At 41.1% G+C, this 21,150-nt stretch overlaps 1 protein-coding gene across 2 annotated transcripts in view; it reads right to left on the bottom strand.

Moving 5' to 3' along the window:
- DGLUCY (D-glutamate cyclase) overlaps positions 1-21,150 on the bottom strand; it is a 68,138-nt gene that overhangs the window by 3,950 nt on the left and 43,038 nt on the right. For both annotated transcript variants that reach the window (XM_061611961.1, XM_061611962.1), the window contains 6 exons: positions 16,163-16,354; positions 14,785-15,045; positions 13,569-13,668; positions 12,063-12,211; positions 7,348-7,467; positions 6,079-6,230 (listed from right to left, as the gene is read on the bottom strand). In XM_061611961.1, the coding sequence (XP_061467945.1) occupies positions 6,079-6,230; positions 7,348-7,467; positions 12,063-12,211; positions 13,569-13,668; positions 14,785-15,045; positions 16,163-16,354 (974 nt within the window). The remainder of the gene's footprint in view (positions 1-6,078; positions 6,231-7,347; positions 7,468-12,062; positions 12,212-13,568; positions 13,669-14,784; positions 15,046-16,162; positions 16,355-21,150) is intronic.

Below are 21,150 nucleotides of genomic sequence, written 5' to 3'. Positions count from 1 at the left end.
GCAGGGCACACACTTGACTTGGTTTTTGCTCCAGATGGAGGAAGGGGTGGTCTGGAGATGGAGGGGGGATGTCATCCCATTGTCATGGTCAGACTACTTCCTAGTGAAGTTTAGACTTATGGCTCTGATCCTACCCTGCTGAAGGCGTGGTGGACAGATTAAGATGGTCTGCCCCTGGAGACTAACGGAACCCACAGGATTCCTGAATGCCCTGGGGGAGTTCCCAGTAGATAGAGCAGGTGACCCTGTTGACATCGGGTTCTTAACGAGGTTGCCCCCGAGTGCCCTCTCTGGCATTGTACAGCCCAGTTTGCACCTTGGTACACCAGTGAGCTAAGGGCAATGAAACAGGCTGGACAATGGCTAGAGTGCAAGTGGCGAAAGACATGCTGTGAGGCTGATCAGGCACAAGTAAAACATCATAACCATGCCTACTGTGTGGTGGTGAGGGAGGCAAAGAAGGCCCACTTCTCTGTCTTCATCGCACCCTCAAGTAACCATCCGGTGGAGCTTTTCCATATTGTCAGGGGTCTGTTGACATCAACTCCAGGAAATGGAGTTTTAAGACCCTTCGGAGGCCCACTGTGAATTGTTTGCAAAGCCCTTTGAGGGTAAAGTTGCTCGCCTCCGCAGCAATCTTGATGCCCCATCCACATCTACTGTAATCCCCAATGAGGTGTCCAGTGCAACATCTGTTGCAACTTCCTGGGAATGGTTTCAGTTGATGTGGCCTGATGACGTAGACAAGGTGCTTGCACTGATGTAGCCAGCAATGTGTCCTCTTGACCCTTGCCCTTCTTGGCTTATTAAAGCTTGCTGAGGGGGGTTGACCGAGTGGATCCAGAGTGTGGTCAATGCATCAGTGCGAGAGGGAGTGGTTCCAGCTGCCTTGAAAGAGGCGGTGAACTGACCGCTCCTGAAAAAGCCCACCCTGGACCCACTGATTTGTGACAACTACTAACCGGTCACAAATACCCCCTTCTTAGGGAAGGTGATTAAGAGGGTTGTGGTGCAGCAGTTGCAGGTACTCGTGGATGAAACAGATTATCTTGACCTATTCCAGTCTGGGTTCAGGCCTGGTTATGGGACTGAATCGGCCTTGGTTGCCCTGATGGATGACCTTTATCGGAAGAAGGGCAGGAGGAGTGCGACCCTGTTATTCTTGATCTCTCAGTGGCTTTTGATACCATTGACCATCGTATCCTTCTGGGCCGACTTGGTGAGATGGATATTGGAGGCACTGTTTTACAGTGGTTCCAATCCTATCTCCAAGGTTGCTCCCAGAGAATAGCATTGGGTAACTGTCTTTCGGCCCTCTGGCAGTTGTGCTGTGTGGTGCCGCAGGGTACCATCTTGTCCCCATGCTGTTTAACATCTATATGAAGCCCTGACGATACTCAGCTCTCTTTCTCTGCATCACCTGAATCGGGAGAGGCCGTGCAAGCCCTGGACCGCTGCCTGGACTCAGTGGTGCACTGGATGAGGACCAGTAAACTGAGTTGGAATCCTAGCAAGGTGGAGGTGCTGTGGGTTGGTGGTTCCCGAGTTCAGATTATTGGTCAGTTGCCTGCTTTGGATGGGACCGTACTCCCTCTGAAAGAGCAGGTTCGTAGTCTGGGGGTGCTCCTGGATCCATCTTTGTCGCTAGAGGCCTAGGTGACCTCAGTGGCTAGGAGTGCCTTTTATCAGCTTTGGCTGGTAAGACAGCTATGGCCGTTCCTGGACCGGGATAGCCTGACCACTGTTGTCCACACACTGGTAACCTCCAGGCTGGATTACTGTAATGAACTGTATGTGGGGCTGCCCTTGAAGCTGGTCCGAAAGTTGCAGCTGGTGCAAAATGTGGCGGCAAGACTACTCACTAGGGCAGGGAATCGTCAACATGTCACCCCGCTGCTGAAAGAATTGCACTATTAGCTAAGTTCAAGGTTCTAGTTTTGGTGTACAAAGCTCTATACAGCTTGGGACCAGGATACCTGAAAGACTGTCTTATCCCTTACATACCCAGTCGATCACTGCGCTCTGCAGGTGAGGGCCTCCTGCAGATACCATCTTATCAGGAGGTCCCTTCTGCACAACATAGGAAACAGACCTTTAGTGTGGCGGCACCTACCCTGTGGAATTCCCTCCCCTTAAATATTAGACAGGTGCCATCTCTGTTTTCTTTTCAGTGCCTATTGAAGACCTTCCTCTTTCAACAAACCTTTTAAGTTGAGACCTATCCCAGTCTGTGTCTGTGTTGGAATTGCTTTTTAATTCTTTCTTAAGCCTTCTTTTTTAAAATGCTTTTAATCTTAGAATATGTTTTGAAAACTTTTTTAAGAAACATTTTTAAAGATGCTTGTTAGTGTGTTTTAAAGTTTGTTTTCATGATGTTTTAAAGTTTTTAGTTCTTTTGGTTGTTGCCCTGGGCTCTTGCCAGGAGGAAGGGCAGGATATAAATCAACTAACAGATTTCAAATGGACATCAGGAAAAACTTCCTAACTGTTAGAGCCATACGACAATGGAACCAATTACCTAGAGAGGTAGAGGGCTCTCCAACACTGGAGGCATTCAAGAGACAGCTGGACAGCCATCTGTTGGGAATGCTTTGATTTGGATTCCTGCATTGAGCAGGGGGTTGGACTCGATGGCCTTGTAGGCCCCTTCCAACTCTGTTATTCTATGATTCTAATAAACAAATATAAATACATAAATGTGAAAGTAGTTTAAATAATGTAGAAAAATATATTTTTTAAATATTTTATTTTTAAATAATTTGTATAGGGAACCATAGTACTGGCATATCTGTGGTATATATTAACCCTCTTATGGTGTTATGAGTAAGTGAACATGCAAGCGAAGAGTGTGAGGACAAGTGCATTAGCTCGGCCTCCTCCACAAGTCTGCAGTGGGGAGCCTGCACTATTCATGTAGGATCCCCACACTACGTAAAACCCTCGCAAATCAGGTTTCTACATTGTGTGTGGAGCCCCCATGAGCAGAAGAGGCTGTCTGCTGCAGGTGGTCACTCTCCAACCCATGGAAGGTGAGCTGGCCAGCAAGAGGGGGCATAATTAGCTCTGAATACAGCTAGAGTGTTATGCAGCTTAGGTGTTCCAAAATTAAAGGTATTTCTTCAAGGTAGTGGTGAAACAGTAGTTCTAGTTTGGATCCACAATGTAAAGATGGACCCACGACCGAGCACTAGACAAGATTGGAACATTTTATGATGAGAAAGTAAAAGCTTCAGCAGCTTAGAGCTTAGAAAAAAGGAGGCAGAGAGAGAATATGATAGCACTCAACAAATGTATCAGAGGGATAAACAGTAGAATGAGCAATTCAGATTAATGGCTGACAAATTATCTAGTTTAGGCTAGAAATCAGATGATGTTTCTTAATTAGGAGTAGAAAATCAGGAAGCAAAAGCTTAAGAGAGTCTCAAGGTTGGTGTACAAATTTGTGAATGATATCTATAGATTTAAATTCTGATGCTTGAATGGCTGCTCAGGGCAGGATGGGTTTGTTCTTCACCAATGAACATAGACAGTTTTTCTACTTCCTCTTGGACATCACAGACTGCTACAACTAGAAAAAGGATCTTGAGCTGCGTCTTGCATGAAGCCGCATCAAATGAAAATGAAATTTCCTGGGGATGTTTTACTCAAGCTCAGAGTTTGTCTAGTTGCCATACTTGGGTTACAGAAAGAGTTTTCATGTGAGTCAGATTGGCTAGCAGCCTTTTAATTTTGATATTTTTTTTTTGCTTTTTTTTTAACCTATGGTGCTATTTGGTCTGCAGGTACTTTCTCTTTGATAGCTGCACACTGGGTTCTAGATTGTATGGGTAGATTGAGGGATGGTGAATGGGTTGTTCTCCCTGCCTTTTGGACAAGGGGTACTAAATGCCCCTTGATCCCCTTCAACTCTTTCCTGTGAGGCAGACCCTTTAAAAACAAACTCGAGGTATTTATTACAACTAAATTCAGTTAGGCACAGCTAGGAGCAAAGGTGGAAATGGAATGCTGGGAACTTACAATGAATGGACCTTTTTTATCAGAAGATACAAGCCAGCCTACAGTGGGTTAATGTGTTCTCCGACTCGCCTAGGCAGGAAACCATGTGACTAATTTTTGTCACTTCCTCCACTCCTCTCTCTCTTCAGTTTACTTCCATGCCCAAGCCTAGCAGGTAGCTCCTCTTGCAGAAACAACAATTGTATGGAAAAATGTAACATACAAGAAGAAACACAACAAGGGCAACTAGGGAAATAGAAACAAAGGAATGCTCTACCTACCTTGGAGCATTCCCCTAAGAACTGTAACAGAATGAAACAGATTACAGTGAGAATGAGTGACTTGCATGCAGGGTGTGACCTCCATCTGGCTCTTCTGCTAGAAAAGGCCCATTTATGGTAAGTTCCCAATGTTCCATTTTCCTAGTAGAATGCAAGTCAGCCTACAGTGGGATGTATCAGAGCTTGTACAGTATGTACCTAGGGGAGGAATAGCTGGTGATTACAAAGGAACCCTGTGCTGCTGCACCAGAATCTTGTAGGTCCATTTTGTAGTTACGTGTAAAAGTGGATGGAGATGTCCATGCTGCTGCTTTGCAAATGTATGTAATGCTGGCATGTTTAGCCAGTGTAGTCATGGAGGCTGCTGCTCTAGTTGAATGAGCTGTAACATGTCTAGGAGGCCTGAGCTGCTTTGATTCATAAGCAATAGCTATGCAGGCCCTGATCCAAGTGGAAGCCGTGGGGGCCCTAGCCTTCTGACCCATGGAACTAGGACAGAAAGACACAAACAAACTGAGAGTCTATCTGCCTGCAATGTTTGGAACTATCAATAAATTTAGAGTGCTCTCTGAACATCTAAAGTGTGCCACACTTTCTCTAAGGGATGAGAAGGGTGGAACAAAAGGAGGGCAGAATAAGCTCCTTTCTTTGTTGAAAACAGAATTCATTTTGGGAATAAACGCCGGGTCCAGATGCAGCACTACACTGTCCTGAACGGTGCACAAGTCCTTGCTGACTGATAGGGCACTGAGTTCTGATAACTCTTCTTGCTGACGTAATTGCAACCAAAACTGCCGCCTTAAATGACAGAATACAGAGAGGTACAGAAAGCAGTGGCTCAAATGGCGATTTGGTTAATGCTTTAAGAACTGTAGGCAGATACTATGAAGGTAATCTGTGTACCACCAGTTATGGTAGTAAAGTAGTGCCTCTCTCTTAATGTGTGGGTGAGCATTAAGTGGTCTGTGGCCTGCGGAGGATATCACAGGTGAAAATGCTGACACCTGACGTTTCAGTGTATTTGGTCTAAGGCCCTGTTCAAGGATTGACTGCAGAAAAAGCAAGAGCCCTTGTATATCCACCTGGGACCTGTCTGCCTGCTTTCTACGGCACCATCTAGTGAAGGCCCTCCAAGTAGCCTCATAAATTCTATTAGTAGATCTTCTGAGAGGAGCTAACATAATATTTACCACTGCTGGGTATAGCCTGGCTTTAGCAGCTGGCTTCCTCCATGTGGTTAGCTTGAGCCAAGCTGGTCCTGGGTGCTGAATTGGGCCTTGTGTCAACATGTGAGGGAGAAGGGCAGGAATAGAGGTGGTACAGTTGCAAGGTGAAAAAATTCTGAGAACGAGGGAATTCACAGGGAAGAGAATCGATGAAAAAGTCTCACAAAAGAGTAGAAATAGGTTTGAGCACAAGCAACAAGAAATGGAGGATCAACAGGGGCGTCTGTGCAAGGCAGGCAACTAAACTAAAGCGAGAGGAGGAAGTGACAAAAATTAATCATGTGGTTTTCTGTCTGGGCAAGTGAGAGAACACATTAGCCCACTGTAGGCTGGATCATATTTGCTAGGAAAATGTTTCTATCCTCATATAAACCTCAGGATCTTTAGAGAGAATGGTAATGGCAATATAACATTCCTTTATCCTTTAAGCATTTAATGGAAATAACTCTTTTTCCATGGCTACCCACCAATCATGCAGTGATTATGACTTCTACATATTAGAAAATGAGGCCTAAATGAAAAAGGTTCAATATTCTATTACAATCTTTCTGTACCATATTCTTCAAAGAGAATACCTTAGCCACAGATGGAAGTGCTGATGCCCAGTTCATGTTTGTACACCATCTAGGAAATCCCACAGCTTTCCTCAGATAGCGGTCATGTATTTCACAGGTATTGAGGATGTACAGTGCACAAGCAACAGCATAGCCTCCCCAGTTAGAAACCCCTGAAAGAGAAAAATACCATTAAATATTTTAATATGCCTGTATGGTATCAGCCAAACAACCTGTAACGAACAGAACTATCAACTCTTTTCTAGCAGGAATTCAGTGTTACTGTCACCTGCAAGATCGGAGAAAATATAGGAGGTGAAGCTTTTCCTACCACTTCCTCAGTGTCATGTCTAGGCTCAAACTGCACTGTGCAACCCTTTCTGGAAGGCGTCCTCTACCGTGTGCCAGTTTGAACATGGCAGCAAACTATAGTTTGAGTAGTTCAGGAAATAACGTATCAAGTCAAGCTATGCACTTCAGGAGACTCTGTAGCCTGCTCCTCCAAAACCATGGTTTAGGTTAGGGTGGTCACCTCAGTGCAGTCAGTGGTAGTCCTCTAAGTGAATATTTTATGCTGAATTTTTTTTAAAAGAATAATAATGTATCTGGAATATGTTTTTATACTTCTAGGTGCAAGAAAATGTATCTGCTAAACTGATAGACGTCACACACTTTGCAAATAGTGGTTACAATGGGACTGGGACCTGTGCGTTTAATTTTGTGTTTTAGAAGTGCCAGTAGGGCAGCAGCCAGAAAACGGTAGAATGTGTAATTTCACAAAGGTCAGGTACCAATACGAGATTGACACAACAGTTTTACAGGCCACATCTAATACTTTACATTCAACTGTTCCTCAGTTGCAAGAATGGCCAGAAAAATTTATGCTATTCACCACCATGATACTTTTTCTTAATGTTGGTGGTATAGAAATGTTTGCAAATAAATAAGTCCTTTCCCAGTACTACTGTTACTTTGTGTGTTTTTTCTAAAGACAAGAAGAACTAAAATGAGAATGGAAGTAAGACAAAAAAGAAAACTTTCATTGGGATACCCCATACATATTATAGTAGGATGGCTGTAGCATGAATAGGAAGTGAATAAGTCTGACAGTAAGAATAATATCTGCCCATCAGCATCAGAGAAAAAAACGTTTTGTTTATACCTAGATGTTTTTTTAAGAGTGAAAAACGATTATTATGCACATTTGGTCAACTAATGTTCAATGCCAAATTTACTGTCTAGTATAAGTGTTCCATTTTCATATAGACATTTGGTTCTTTCTTAACTTACCTGCAACAACTGTAAAATCAGCTTCCACATCACAAGCTATAACATCTCCATTTTTAATGTACTTCTTTACTGCTTCTTTTACTTTTCCCATTCCCAATTCATTTCCTCCATCCCCAATCCCTAAATTAAAAATGAAAAGATATGGTGAAGTATCAGAGTGATTTATAAATATAAACCATTAATGAAACGTACAATGCATGTTTTGTTTTTCTTTGTACAGCTGGGTAGTTCAATTCTTATTATATAACTTTTCTTATAAAATTAAAGCATTGAACAAAAACTACAGAAAAACCATGAATACAAACTTCAAAAGCACAGAAATGCTAAAACTCATTTAACATCAAAATACCGAGGAAATACTAAGTTACTGGTAAGTAGGTAATCCCAGCATATATCATAGATTCTAGTTCTGCTACTATTACATTTTCATCTTTATCAGCCAATTGTTTAGAACTGTGGTCAAGCTCATGACACAGAGAGGAGGGATGCAGGGATTGCATTTTTCACTGCCTAATTTAGCTTATTAACAGCTTTAACCATTTTGCTGTTAAAAGACACTTCAACACCACTCCATCTGCTTCTCCTTTTAGGTTTGTTAGACCAGAATTTAAAATGTCACTTCTTTCTTTCTAAAATATTCATGTTGAAGTAATGTTTCTTCTCTAGAGATAGGAGGCAAGATAGCCAATTTAGAATTCAGTAGTTAATCAATACAGGTTACAATTCATTTGAGCAAAGTGAAGGCCACAAGCTGTCTTAATCAATATGAAATCCTGCTTTTTTTCTTCATTTGAATTTGGCACACCTTCACTCATTTTGTCACTGTACTGGACTTTCCACAAGAACAACACAAAGAACTATGGCATCCTTGCCAACACTAAGGCAAGCTTCTTACGCTAATTTTCACCAACACCAGAAAACATAAAATAAATGAACAAGGCTGGAACATCCAATTAAGTTTTCTCCCCAAGCCCCAAGGCTAATTTGGTACAGGAAAACTAGCCTAAAGTTTGTTAAAAGTATGATTGTCATCATGAATTAATAATAGTATCAATTAAAAGAGAGTATTATCTAAAGTGATGGGCAAATTTTTTTGCCGCCAAGGGCTAATTCTGGCAATGAGTGGGCTGTTAGGGTCACACATAGTCTCACACATACATACATACTCCCACCCTGCATGCTACTCAACACTATCATGTTCCCTCCCCCCCCCCGTTTGGAGGGCTAGGGAGAGTGTGATTTACAGGGGGCTGCAACAGCAGAACAAAGAATGTGCCAGGTACATTTTGGGGAAAAAACCCACCTCAATATATTTGCATATAAAACAAACAAACAGGAAATCCTTCTACTGATTCAAATTGTTTGGTTCATTTATAAATAAGATAAAATTATTCACTTCCTTTCAAAATACTGTAAATTCATAAGCCTGTAGCCAATTAAGTTCAGAGTAGACCCAAAAAAATTCAAGGACCTAAGTTAGCATTGTCCATTAACTCAGTGGGTCTGCTCTGAGTATGACTAACATTGGATATAGCCCTTAAAAAAGAATTATTTTTACAATATCCAATAAAAGTTGGCGAATTTAAAAACATTACACTGTTTCTTGTTCTAATAAAATGGGTCTACACAGAAAAAAATATAGCAGTTCATTTTAATGGCTCCCTACTCCCCTATAGAAAGTATTGTTTATAGTCTCCACTTCCCCCCCCCCAAATATGACCTTTGGTGTAGTGGTTATTTATGAGGTTAATTTCTTATGTACCTCTTTAGCCATACCATTCATGTAATGCAGTGAGGGGGAAAAACAGAGTTGCATAGTATTTTGTAACCATTTGATTAAGAATTTACTTCAAATATTTTTTTTGCAACTTTGCATTTCCACCATACGTGATAATAGCCCCTTGCTTTTTCAAGGACTTCCCAGGAGGATCCCTACGCCTGTGCAGCCTCTGAGACGAGCTACGTCTTGGATGAAACTTTTCCAGTTTAAATTCAGTCAGAAGGCTCTTTTCTGACTGGGAATAATTTCTTCCGGTTAAAGAAGAAACGTGAGATTTCCTACATAGCTTTGTTTTGATTGTTGGAGTCTGGAATTCGTCAGAATTGTCTGTCTTCCAGCAGCTCAGACAGAGCGAGGATTTTTATGCTAGCTCAGCTGGATAAGTGACCCGTTTTTTTATACGGATTAACAGGCAAACATCCTCCTGTCTACATTCATCATTTTCTTATCTATACAGCTAAAGAGATTTGTCAAAGTAACAGCAATTGAGATAACCTAGGTGAGGTAAGACTTTCCTTTTTTTATTCACGGAACTAAGGGGGAAGAAAATATAAATAGCGTATCTTTTTTTTATTGCAAAAAGCTGACATGGAAAATAGCATTCTAAAGATTAAACGGATGAGAGATTTCTGATTGAAAGAGATAAGAAATCTTTTCGATTTATTGGCTGGGACTATTTTTTTTTATCTACTTTTTTTTTTTTTTGACGAATCTGCTCATTCTTTCTGCTACTAGCTATTTCGACGCTGTGAACTAAAGCCGTTCTTACACTTCTGGGCAGATAAGAGATAAGGGCTGTCTAGCGTGTGACGTTAGTTTGCTGGAAAGATTAACTCCTTTGTAACTGGTTAAAGAAATAAGCTGCTCTCTGTTTGGGACATTGAAAATTGAAGGAGTTTTGTTCCTTTGGTTTTAAGAATGACAATTAAGAAGATCATGGATGTACAAGAAGGGACTTTATCTCTAGACATGTTTCAGAAAATAATGAATGGGATTAACTCAATAAAACAAGAACTGAGAAATAATAGACAAGCGTGGAGAATTGAATTTCACGAAATGAGACAGGAGCTGAAAGAAACTCAGGATTCTATGAGAAAGGAGAATAAAGATAGATCTGGAAAACAAAAAAAGGATGAAAGAGAAATTAAAGGCAAGGTTCAAACTATGGAGATTGGCTTAATTATGGACATGAAAAAAGATTTGGATTTCCTGGCTGTGATGGATCCTGGAGACAAATATTATAGTTTGGAATTCAGCGCTGTCCTTGAAGGAATTGAAGAGATTGGAGATAAAGATATTATCGGTTCAAGAAAATTCTTGGACTGGAAGGATTCGATGGAACTTGAAATGGAGAAAGTTAACAGAATTAATCCCTGTTTTGTGTCAATGGAAAAACCTTCAAGAGATGTACTAGTGTATCATGTGGAAAAGAGGAACAGAGATGCGGCTTTGCAACAATGCTTCAGTGATACGTTTGGATTTGATGGCAAGAAAATATCTGTGATGGAGGAAATTCCTATCAGACTTTTATTATATGACTATGACAGCAAGATTTTTGGGTGTGTAAAGATGGAAGATGGAAGATGGACCCAATATGGATAATGACAGAAGAGCGATTTAAAATTACTGGACTTAGTAGATTTGATGAGTTGGATTAATTGGCATGTTTATTTAGAAAAAAAATTGATTGACATATATCTCAAGGATTGGAAACTTCTCTTTGACTTTTTGTGGAAGATTAAAATGATAGGATGTTAATGAGATTTGAAACCAACTAAGATAACCGCTGGAGGAAGGTGATTTTATAATCTATTAAGAGATAGGTTTGTTATATATTATAGATTTATAGCTGAACTATGACAAATCGGAAGTCAATATTCTTTTTTATATATATATATATATTTTTCTTTCTTTTTGTATTGTACTAGTTATTGATTTGTGTTGTTTTCTTTTTGTATTGTTTTGGTTTTGAAAATTGGAATAAAAATTAATTGAAAAAAAAAAGATAATAGCCCCTTGCTTTTTCTGACATTTTGAATTATTGGGTGGGTCATTTTAAAATTATTTTATTAATAGCTGCCAGTGAGAGATACTGCCTCACTATTATTGTATAGCATTTTCTATTATACCCATATTTATAGAGACTCTGCGAATCATAATCAAAGTATATCTAGTGGACTTAATTAAGTTCAGTGATTTCAGTGGGTCTACTCTGAGTAGTGTAGCGTAGTGGTTAAGGTGTTGGACAACGACCTGGGAGACCACAGTTTGAATCCCCACACAACCATGAAGCTCACTGGGTGACCTTGGGCCAGTCACTGCCTCTCAGCCTCATGAAAACCCTATTCATAGGGTCACCATAAGTCGGAATCGACTTGAAGGCAGTAATTTACATTTTACTCTGAGAATGACTTAGCTGAATATCACCTTGTGTGCCATTTTTGATAAATTCTCCCAGATATTATCAGATACAACATTTTCTTCTATATCTTGTGCCCATGTTACCATGTAATTACTTGTTTCACTTCAGAATCATATTTAAAAGTAATTTATACATTTTTGATAGTAGGAGGTGCCTGATCTTTATTTTTAGTTTTTCATGATTGATTAAATTTCTTAAGGAGCAATCCAAATCCAAGACCCACTGGCATGAGCGGAGTTTGGAATAGGTGGATCTGTAGCTGAGCCTGATCTCAGCTGGAGAAATGCTGGCCTAAGTCCTTCATCCTGGCTTAGCCAAGGCCTGATTAAGTCCCAAAAATCTCCTTCTCAATCTTGAAATGCAGTCCTGAACCCTCACTAGTCATTCTCCTTAAGCAAAGTTTTACACAGTAAACTACCTGGCATAACAGATACCAACTTAATGTTTCCAGCTAGAGTGTAATAATAGCAGTACACTCTTGAGGCCACTGAAGGAAAATGGCATCACACTTACCTGTTGTAGTAATTCCTGGGATACTTTGCGCAGCGACAAAGAGTTCATCAATGGGATCCACTAAATGCTTAATATTAATTTTTCTTGCATTATAATAATTACCATCAACAGCCATCCCAGCACGCTCAATTGCTATCAAGTGATTAAATCTAGTTAGCAGGAAAAATAATATAATTTTATATTATGATAAGTGGCTCCAAGATTCAGATCTGACAGGTCTGATATTTTGCTGCATCTAATATTACACCTGAAAAGTCACTGAGTGTAGTAAGTTGAATAAAATGCAAATTGATTTAAAAGGCAACAGACGCTGTTTTTATATCACCACCAAAACGTATTTTAAAAGTTTCCCAAATTCTGAGCTCATTGACTCTCTATGAGCTTATGAAATTGTCATCAATCTCAATCCAAATTCTTAGGAATTTAAATTAAATAAAGTCAAGAAATATCAATATATAATCAACAATTGTGGTGCCATCTTATTAAGGCGACTCAATGACCTTATAGGCCCCTTCCAACTCTACTATTCTATGATTCTATGAAATACAGATGTTCCTCATTGGCAAGGGAGGTGCACTCTGTACATACCCATGTCCTTTATTTCTGAGGCTCATAGTTCTTAATTAAACATTTTCACACTATACCTTGTAAACTTCTTTTCCACCCCTAGGTTATTTTGGATATTCTTTTGACCCTAGGTCTTTATTCAACCCCTGCACAGTCCCATTGATCCCAGTGAGTATGTACTCAACAAAATGCCCTCTTGACCCTTGCCCTTTACGGCTGATTAAAGCAAGCCCAAGAGGACATATCAAGGTGGGTTCAGGGTGTGGTGAAAACGTCTTTGCATAAGTGGGTGGTGCCTTGAAATAGGTGATATGGCCACTCCTGAAAATAACCAGTCTGGACCCAAAAAACCCCCGCCCATCACAAATACCCGTTTTGGGGCAAAGTACTAGAGAGGGTTGTGGTGATGCAGCTGCACACATTCATGGAGGAAACAAATTATCTAGATCTACTCCAGTTTGGGTTCAGACCTGGGTATGACACTGAATCTACCTTGGTCACCCTGATGAATTCCCTTTATCAGGAGAGGGCTGGGGAAGTAGGACAATGGAACCAATTACCTAGGGAGGTGGTGCTCTCCAGCATTGCAGGCATTCAAGAGGCAGCTGGACAGCCACCTGTCCGGTAAGCTTTAATTTGGATTCCTGAGTTGAACAGGAGGTTGGACTCAATGGCCGTATAGGGCCCTTCCAACTCTATGATTCCATGATCTTGTTGTTCTTACAGGCTCTCATCAGCTTTTGATACCATCAACCATAGTAACCTCCTGGACCATCTACTACCCTGGATAAGATTGCCCATTCATTCTATTAGCAATAGATTTCTTCTTCTACTTTTCCTCATCAGTTCTTTATTCTCCCTCTTCACCTAAAAATGCACTGACACAAAAAATTATATCTTCCTCAGTTTGCTATTTCTTTGCTTTTTTAAGGAACATACCTGGGCTTTTCTGGATTTCCATTCTCACACAAAAATAGCAAAGCTGAATCTGGAGTATCACTATTGTAGCTAATTATTGGGACTGGTGTCTCCAGGATCCCTAGAATAGAACAGAACAGAATATATTCAGTACAGAAGAAAAAGTCAGCAAGGATCACACAACCATTACATTATTTGCTTGCTATTACAACATTTTATCAGCTGCTCATTTTATATTTTCAAAAATTAAATGTGGTAAGCTATATGGTCAGAACTTTTGCCAGTGTGGTGTAGTGGTTAAAGTGTTGGACTAGGACCTGGGAGACCTGGGTTCAAATCCCCACAGAGCCATGAAGCTCACTGGGTGACCTTGGGCCAGTCACTGCCTCTCAGCCTCAGAGGGAGGCAATGGTAAACCCCCTCTGAATACCGCTTACCATGAAAACCCTATTCGTAGGGTCACCATAAGTCGGGATCGACTTGAAGGCAGTCCATCATCCACAAAAAAAAAGCAATAATGTACAAAGATAACTCAATAGTACATTTATTTGCATAATCGCTAGGGATGTGATCAAGGCAAAATGAAGTACTTGTAAGTTCTACTGATTCCAATGAGAGACAGGTTAAACACACGATTTCCTCTCTCCCGTTAAATAACTTTACCTAGATCATGCCCTAATCACATGGGTTTCCATCCCTTTTGCAAAGATATGCTGTCTTGGGGTGGGGAGGTAGGGCGTGACTGGAAGTAAGCAAAACCAGAGACAGAAGGTAGATTCAGCCAGTAATTTACTTTGGTGCTCTCAAGACTCTTTAAGTCTGGGGTGGGGAATCTGGAACCCTCCAGATGTTGTTGGTGACCAATATCCATCAGACGCATTCAGATAGGCCAATGGTCAGAGATGATGGGAGTTGTAAATTAGCAACATCTGGAAGCCGCAGGTTCCCCATCCCTGTCTTAATTGTTTAATTTCTTACAACACACTAACAGTACTGTCATGACACATGCAGTTTGGAAATTGTTGTTCCAACTTTAGAAAGGGATACCATTTGGGGCAGCATTCCCATGGTGAGTATAACATCTAGCTCAGCTCCGATGTATGAAAAGCGATAATGTGAATATTTTTTTGAATTTGGGGAAATTGAAGTATCTTCCTCTTATCTCCACTGAAAACTGAAAAAAATGTTTTAATAAACAACACATAATCAAGTTATTTTTAAAAAGGAAGTATCATACCTTGTTCTACAGCTTCCTTGATGATGTTTTTATTCAAATTCAGAGCTCTTTGGTCAGTTACTATAGCTACATTTTTCCCCAAGGCCTTCAAAATAGCTGCCATTGCAATGGCCCCTGGAGGCCCATCATTCTCTTCAGGTGGCTCATATTTGAAGTGGGTAGGAAATCCAGTAGTAATTAACACTGACTGTGCATGGGAAATGGACAGACATGCCTTTAGAAGTTCATCTTGAGAACGCAAATGAGTCACACCTCTGTCCCCTAAACATAAATAGAAGAACTTTTTTAGACTGAGATCATTCCTGAGCATATTGCTTTGCTAATAACATATTAATATCTAGATAACTATGGGGGCATTCACATGTACCTTTCAAATAAAGACTAATCTGTGCCAAATGCTGATCCATAAGTTTTCATAATATCAAAGGTTCACAGGATCAAGCACCGGAAGGAAACCTCAGTGCTGCTATGCCAGTTTTTTCTTCTTGCTCAAGGCACAAGACAAGTAGCTTAGATGCTGCAGTTCTTGTAGGAGTTATTAGCACCAGCTCCCCTCTGCTTTTTCACTGATTTTTACTGAACACTGGAAATTCCTTCTTTCCATTATAGAAAAGCAGGGCAGTAGAGATAAAAATATTAGCCATGAGTTTAGACCAGGTCTGCCAGGCCATTCCCCCCCAAACTGCACCCACCCTCCCACCCATCAGCTGATGCCACTGGGAGACCTCAGCTGATGGGGGTAGGGTTCAACCTTGTTGGGTGCTGCTTTGCCAGCACATTCTGTGAGGAAAATGTTGCCGAAGCAGGCCCCTGTAGCCAGCGTCATTGCTGTCTCTGCTCACCATCTGTGAGTGGAGAGTTCAGTCCTGCTTGGGATCTGCTTCACCAGCACATTCCCTGTGGGGAGTGTGTTGAAGAAGCAGACCCCTCTCCCCACTCCCATGGGTCAACTCTGACAGGCCAGCAGAGCAACCCACCTATCAGTCATGTGAGATCATCATGATCATGATGCCAGATGATTGACAGGTAGGTGCCCTGCCTGTCTGTCAAAGTTGGCCAACAGGGTATGGGGAGATAAAGATCTCGTCTGCTGGGCCAAAAAGGTTCCCAATCCCCATCTGGTTGACTTATATTAGTGGGAACTTTTATTGCCTTTGTATTAAACACTCCAATGCATGGGAACGTAATACGTCTGAATCTTTCAGCACTTATGAGTACTAGTTTGGAAACGGATAGCATCAGGAATGGAGTGCACTTTCAGTGTCTTGATCTTCCCCTTGATAGAACTGCTGCAGGAGAATGTACTATCGATCAATCTTTTCATGAAGAATTTTAGACTCAAAACAAGAATATTTCCATTTCCTCTCTTTGCTTTTACCTGGGTCTACTCCTACCATGTCTTCTAGACATCTGATTTTTTGTACAGCTGCTGCTGATATGATGCTGTAGTGCAAAGGATTCTGACAAATACGATAGACTTCAGGGACTTCTTTACCAGCTGCAGCATCTTCAACTTTCAGGTCGGTGATAAACATGCAACCAGGAGAATGGGTGAAAGCCAGTGGAGACTCTGAAAAAGATCAACAGGCAATGGGGGGGGGCAGTCCTCTTTTAAGCTATAAAACTAACTTTTTTCTACTCACCCATGTAGCAATAAAAGCAGCTTGAATACTATAGTTCAAAATTTTTTTGTAAACAACTCAGTGCCCATACACAATAAAGAACGAAATATATAATATGGTCAAAACAATACAGTAGGGCTCCGCTTCCCGGTGCTTCGCTTCCTGGCGTTCCGCTAATGCGGCGGCTTTCATTCCCCGTTTTAAAGCCGATTTTGAGCTTTTGAGGCATTTTCGTGCAACGCGCCCCTTTATACTCAATGGAGTTCTGCTTTACAGCGATTTCCGCTTTACGCCGGGGGTCCGGAACGGAACCTGCCGTATAAGCGGGGCCCGCCTGTATCAGTATGGACATAAAGGGCAACTTTTAAACAATAGCCAATATACATACAATATACATAACTCAATGCCCATGGAATGCAAAATGTATAACATAACCAAACGCTATGTTGGTAAAATTTTCAAAACCCTTTTAGAATTGATTGATAGAAGGAAATGAACAACTGAATTTACATACAGCCCACATATCAGTCCATATCTCAGAACATAAAATACAGTACAAAATGTATATCCATCTTGAAGGCCACTGAAGAAGACTGATTGTCAAAACGCGTTTGGCTATGTTATACATTTTGCATTCCATGGGCATTGAGTTATGTATATTGGGCATTGCTTAAAAGTTGCCCTTTATGTCCATATTGATATTGTTTTGACCATATTATATATTTTGTTCTTTATTGTGTATGGGCACTGAGTTGTTCACAAAAAAATTTTTTTGGCCATCTTTGTACTACTATATGAGAACACCTATAAGGATTTTATATTGATTGTTTATATATATATTAATTTTTTGATATTATTTTATAATATTGCATTTTATGTTTGTACCTTAACCATATTTGGGAAATATCCCATGTACCTGTATACCAGTGATGTAACTTCCTAACGGGTGGCACTTAAAATTAAAAAGGTAGCAGAGCAGCTTTTAAACTGACTGAGGGGGGAAACCTGACAGGAGCTGAGAAAGGTCCGGTTCGGAATAAACCTCCCCCCTGGGATAAAAACCAAAGAAATGATGAAATTTTAAAAGGGGTAGGCCTAGAAGTAGGCATTGTGAGACCAGGGGCACAGGATATAAATTCAGAAGAGCAAAATTACCACAGGCCTAACCACAAGTGCCAAAGACACTTGAAAAGAGACACTGCTTACAAGTGCCTGTACGCTAATGCTAGGAGCCTGCGAACCAAGATGGGAGAGCTGGAGTGCTTGGTCTTAGAGGAGAGCATTGATATAGTGAGCATAACCGAGACCTGGTGGAATGGAGAAAACCAGTGGGATACGGTTATCCCTGGATATAAACTATATCGGAAGGACAGGGAAGGACGTATTGGTGGCGGAGTCGCTCTATACGTGAAAGAAGGCATTGAATCCAGCAAGCTCAAAACCCCAAAAGAGACAGACTCCTCCACAGAATCGTTGTGGGTGGTGATACCGTGCCCCAGGAGGGACTTAATACTGGGAACGATCTATCGTCCCCCTGATCAAAATGCTCAGGGAGACCTTGAGATGAGATATGAAATTGAGGAAGCATCCAAACTAGGAAATGTGGTAGTAATGGGTGACTTCAACTACCCGGACATAGACTGGCTGCATATGTGTTCCAGTCATGACAAAGAAGCAAAGTTTCTAGATATTCTAAATGACTATTCCCTAGATCAGTTGGTCATGGAACCGACCAGAGGGACGGCAACCCTGGACTTAATCCTCAGTGGGGACCGGGACCTGGTGCGAGATGTTAAGTGTTGTCGAACCGATTGGGAGCAGTGACCACAGTGCTATTAAATTAAACATACATGTAAATGGCCAATTGCCAAGAAAATCCAACACGGTCACATTTGACTTCAAAAGAGGAAACTTCACAAAAATGAGGGGATTGGTAAAAAGAAAGCTGAAAAACAAAGTCCAGAGGGTCACATCACTCGAAAATGCTTGGAAGTTGTTTAAAAACACTATATTAGAAGCTCAACTGGAGTGCATACCGCAGATCAGAAAAGGTACCGCCAGGGCCAAGAAGATGCCAGCATGGTTAACGAGCAAAGTCAAGGAAGCTCTTAGAGGCAAAAAGTCTTCCTTCAGAAAATGGAAGTCTTGTCCGAATGAAGTAAATAAAAAAGAACATAAACTCTGGCAAAAGAAATGCAAGAAGACAATAAGGGATGCTAAAAAAGATTTTGAGGAGCACATTGCTAAGAACATAAAAACCAACAACAAAAAATTCTATAAATACATTCAAAGCAGGAGACCATCTAGGGAGACAATTGGACCCTTGGATGATAAGGGAGTCAAAGGTGTACTAAAGAACGATAAGGAGATTGCAGAGAAGCTAAATGAATTCTTTGCATCTGTCTTCACAGTGGAAGATATAGGGCAGATCCCTCAACCTGAACTAACATTTGCAGGAAGGGATTCTGAGGAACTGAGACAAATAGTGGTAACGAGAGAGGAAGTTCTAAGCTTAATGGACAATATAAAAACTGACAAATCACCGGGCCCGGATGGCATCCACCCGAGAGTTCTCAAAGAACTCAAAGGTGAAATTGCTGATCTGCTAACTAAAATATGTAACTTGTCCCTTGGGTCCTCCTCCGTGCCTGAGGACTGGAAAGTGGCAAATGTAACGCCAATCTTCAAAAAGGGATCCAGAGGGGATCCCGGAAATTACAGGCCAGTTAGCTTAACTTCTGTCCCTGGGAAACTGGTAGAAAGTATGATTAAAGCTAGATTAACTAAGCACATAGAAGAACAAGAATTCTTTGAGAGTGTCAACAAGCATATAGATAGAGGTGATCCAGTGGACATAGTGTACTTAGACTTTCAAAAAGCGTTTGACAAGGTACCTTACCAAAGGCTTCTGAGGAAGCTTAGCAGTCATGGAATAAGAGGAGAGGTCCTCTTGTGGATAAGGAATTGGTTAAGAAGCAGAAAGCAGAGAGTAGGAATAAACGGACAGTTCTCCCAATGGAGGGCTGTAGAAAGTGGAGTCCCTCAAGGATTGGTATTGGGACCTGTACTTTTCAACTTGTTCATTAATGACCTAGAATTAGGAGTGAGCAGTGAAGTGGCCAAGTTTGCTGACGACACTAAATTGTTCAGGGTTGTTAAAACAAAAAGGGATTGCGAAGAGCTCCAAAAAGACCTCTCCAAACTGAGTGAATGGGTGGAAAAATGGCAAATGCAATTCAATATAAACAAGTGTAAAATTATGCATATTGGAGCAAAAAATCTGAATTTCACATATACGCTCATGGGGTCTGAACTGGCGGTGACCGACCAGGAGAGAGACCTCGGGGTTGTAGTGGACAGCACGATGAAAATGTTGACCCAGTGTGCGGCAGCTGTGAAAAAGGCAAATTCCATGCTAGGGATAATTAGGAAAGGTATTGAAAATAAAACAGCCGATATCATAATGCCGTTGTATAAATCTATGGTGCGGCCGCATTTGGAATACTGTGTACAGTTCTGGTCGCCTCATCTCAAAAAAGATATTCTATAGTTGGAAAAGGTTCAGAAGAGGGCAACCAGAATGATCAAGGGGATGGAGCGACTCCCTTATGAGGAAAGGTTGCAGCATTTGGGGCTTTTTAGTTTAGAGAAAAGGCGGGTCAGAGGAGACATGATAGAAGTGTATAAAATTATGCATGGCATTGAGAAAGTGGATAGAGAAAAGTTCTTCTCCCTCTCTCATAATACTAAAACTCGTGGACATTCAAAGAAGCTGAATGTTGGAAGATTCAGGACAGACAAAAGGAAGTACTTCTTTACTCAGCGCATAGTTAAACGATGGAATTTGCTCCCACAAGATGCAGTAATGGCCACCAGCTTGGATGGCTTTAAAAGAAGATTAGACCAATTCATGGAGGACAGGGCTATCAATGGCTACTAGCCATGATGGCTGTGCTCTGCCACCCTAGTCAGAGGCAGCATGCTTCTGAAAACCAGTTGCCGGAAGCCTCAGGAGGGGAGAGTGTTCTTGCACTCGGGTCCTGCTTGCGGGCTTCCCCCAGGCACCTGGTTGGCCACTGTGAGAACAGGATGCTGGACTAGATGGGCCACTGGCCTGATCCAGCAGGCTCTTCTTATGTTCTTATGTAGGGTTACCTGGCTTTCTCTTCCTCCTCCTTTGTCTGGGATTCTTGCATATTCTCCATTAAGCCTGAGGAGAGTGAAGCATGCACATGCTCCTCTCCAAGATGACCATTATCATGGACTGAGACTTCTACTTTTCTTTCACCTAAGCTAGAGCCTATGTTTCCTGAACATATGAAAGGTCATGAGTAAACATTCTTTATGTTTTGCTTAAGAAGATTGTGTCTGTAATTATTTGTGTCTGAGGGAAAGGGTGGACTGGTTGATTCTCATCTTGCTGCTTGCATTTATATCTCTGCTAAGAAATAGAACCATGAAATGATTCTTATTTCACATATATTTTTAAAATACCAAACATAATATTCACAGGATACTGTTCAAACAGAAAAGGAAACTGACATCTATGGTTCCTGTTCCACCACTCTCTAGACTGTGTTTTATTCAAATCTCAAATCCTTATGGTTTATACTCATGGACCTAAGAAAATTACAGTAACCATACTCAGGTAAGTTTGTATTTTCCTGTCATCTGCCTCTAGATGAACAGGAAAGGATGTGAAGTCTGGTTTACTAAACAAGAGCAGTGGTAGCACTGCAAGCAA

This window comes from Rhineura floridana, chromosome 2 (genome assembly GCF_030035675.1).
Source record: "Rhineura floridana isolate rRhiFlo1 chromosome 2, rRhiFlo1.hap2, whole genome shotgun sequence".
In the NCBI taxonomy this organism is placed as follows: domain Eukaryota; kingdom Metazoa; phylum Chordata; class Lepidosauria; order Squamata; family Rhineuridae; genus Rhineura; species Rhineura floridana.
Note: the sequence above shows the minus strand (reverse complement) of the source record. Positions and strands in the feature narration are given on the sequence as shown.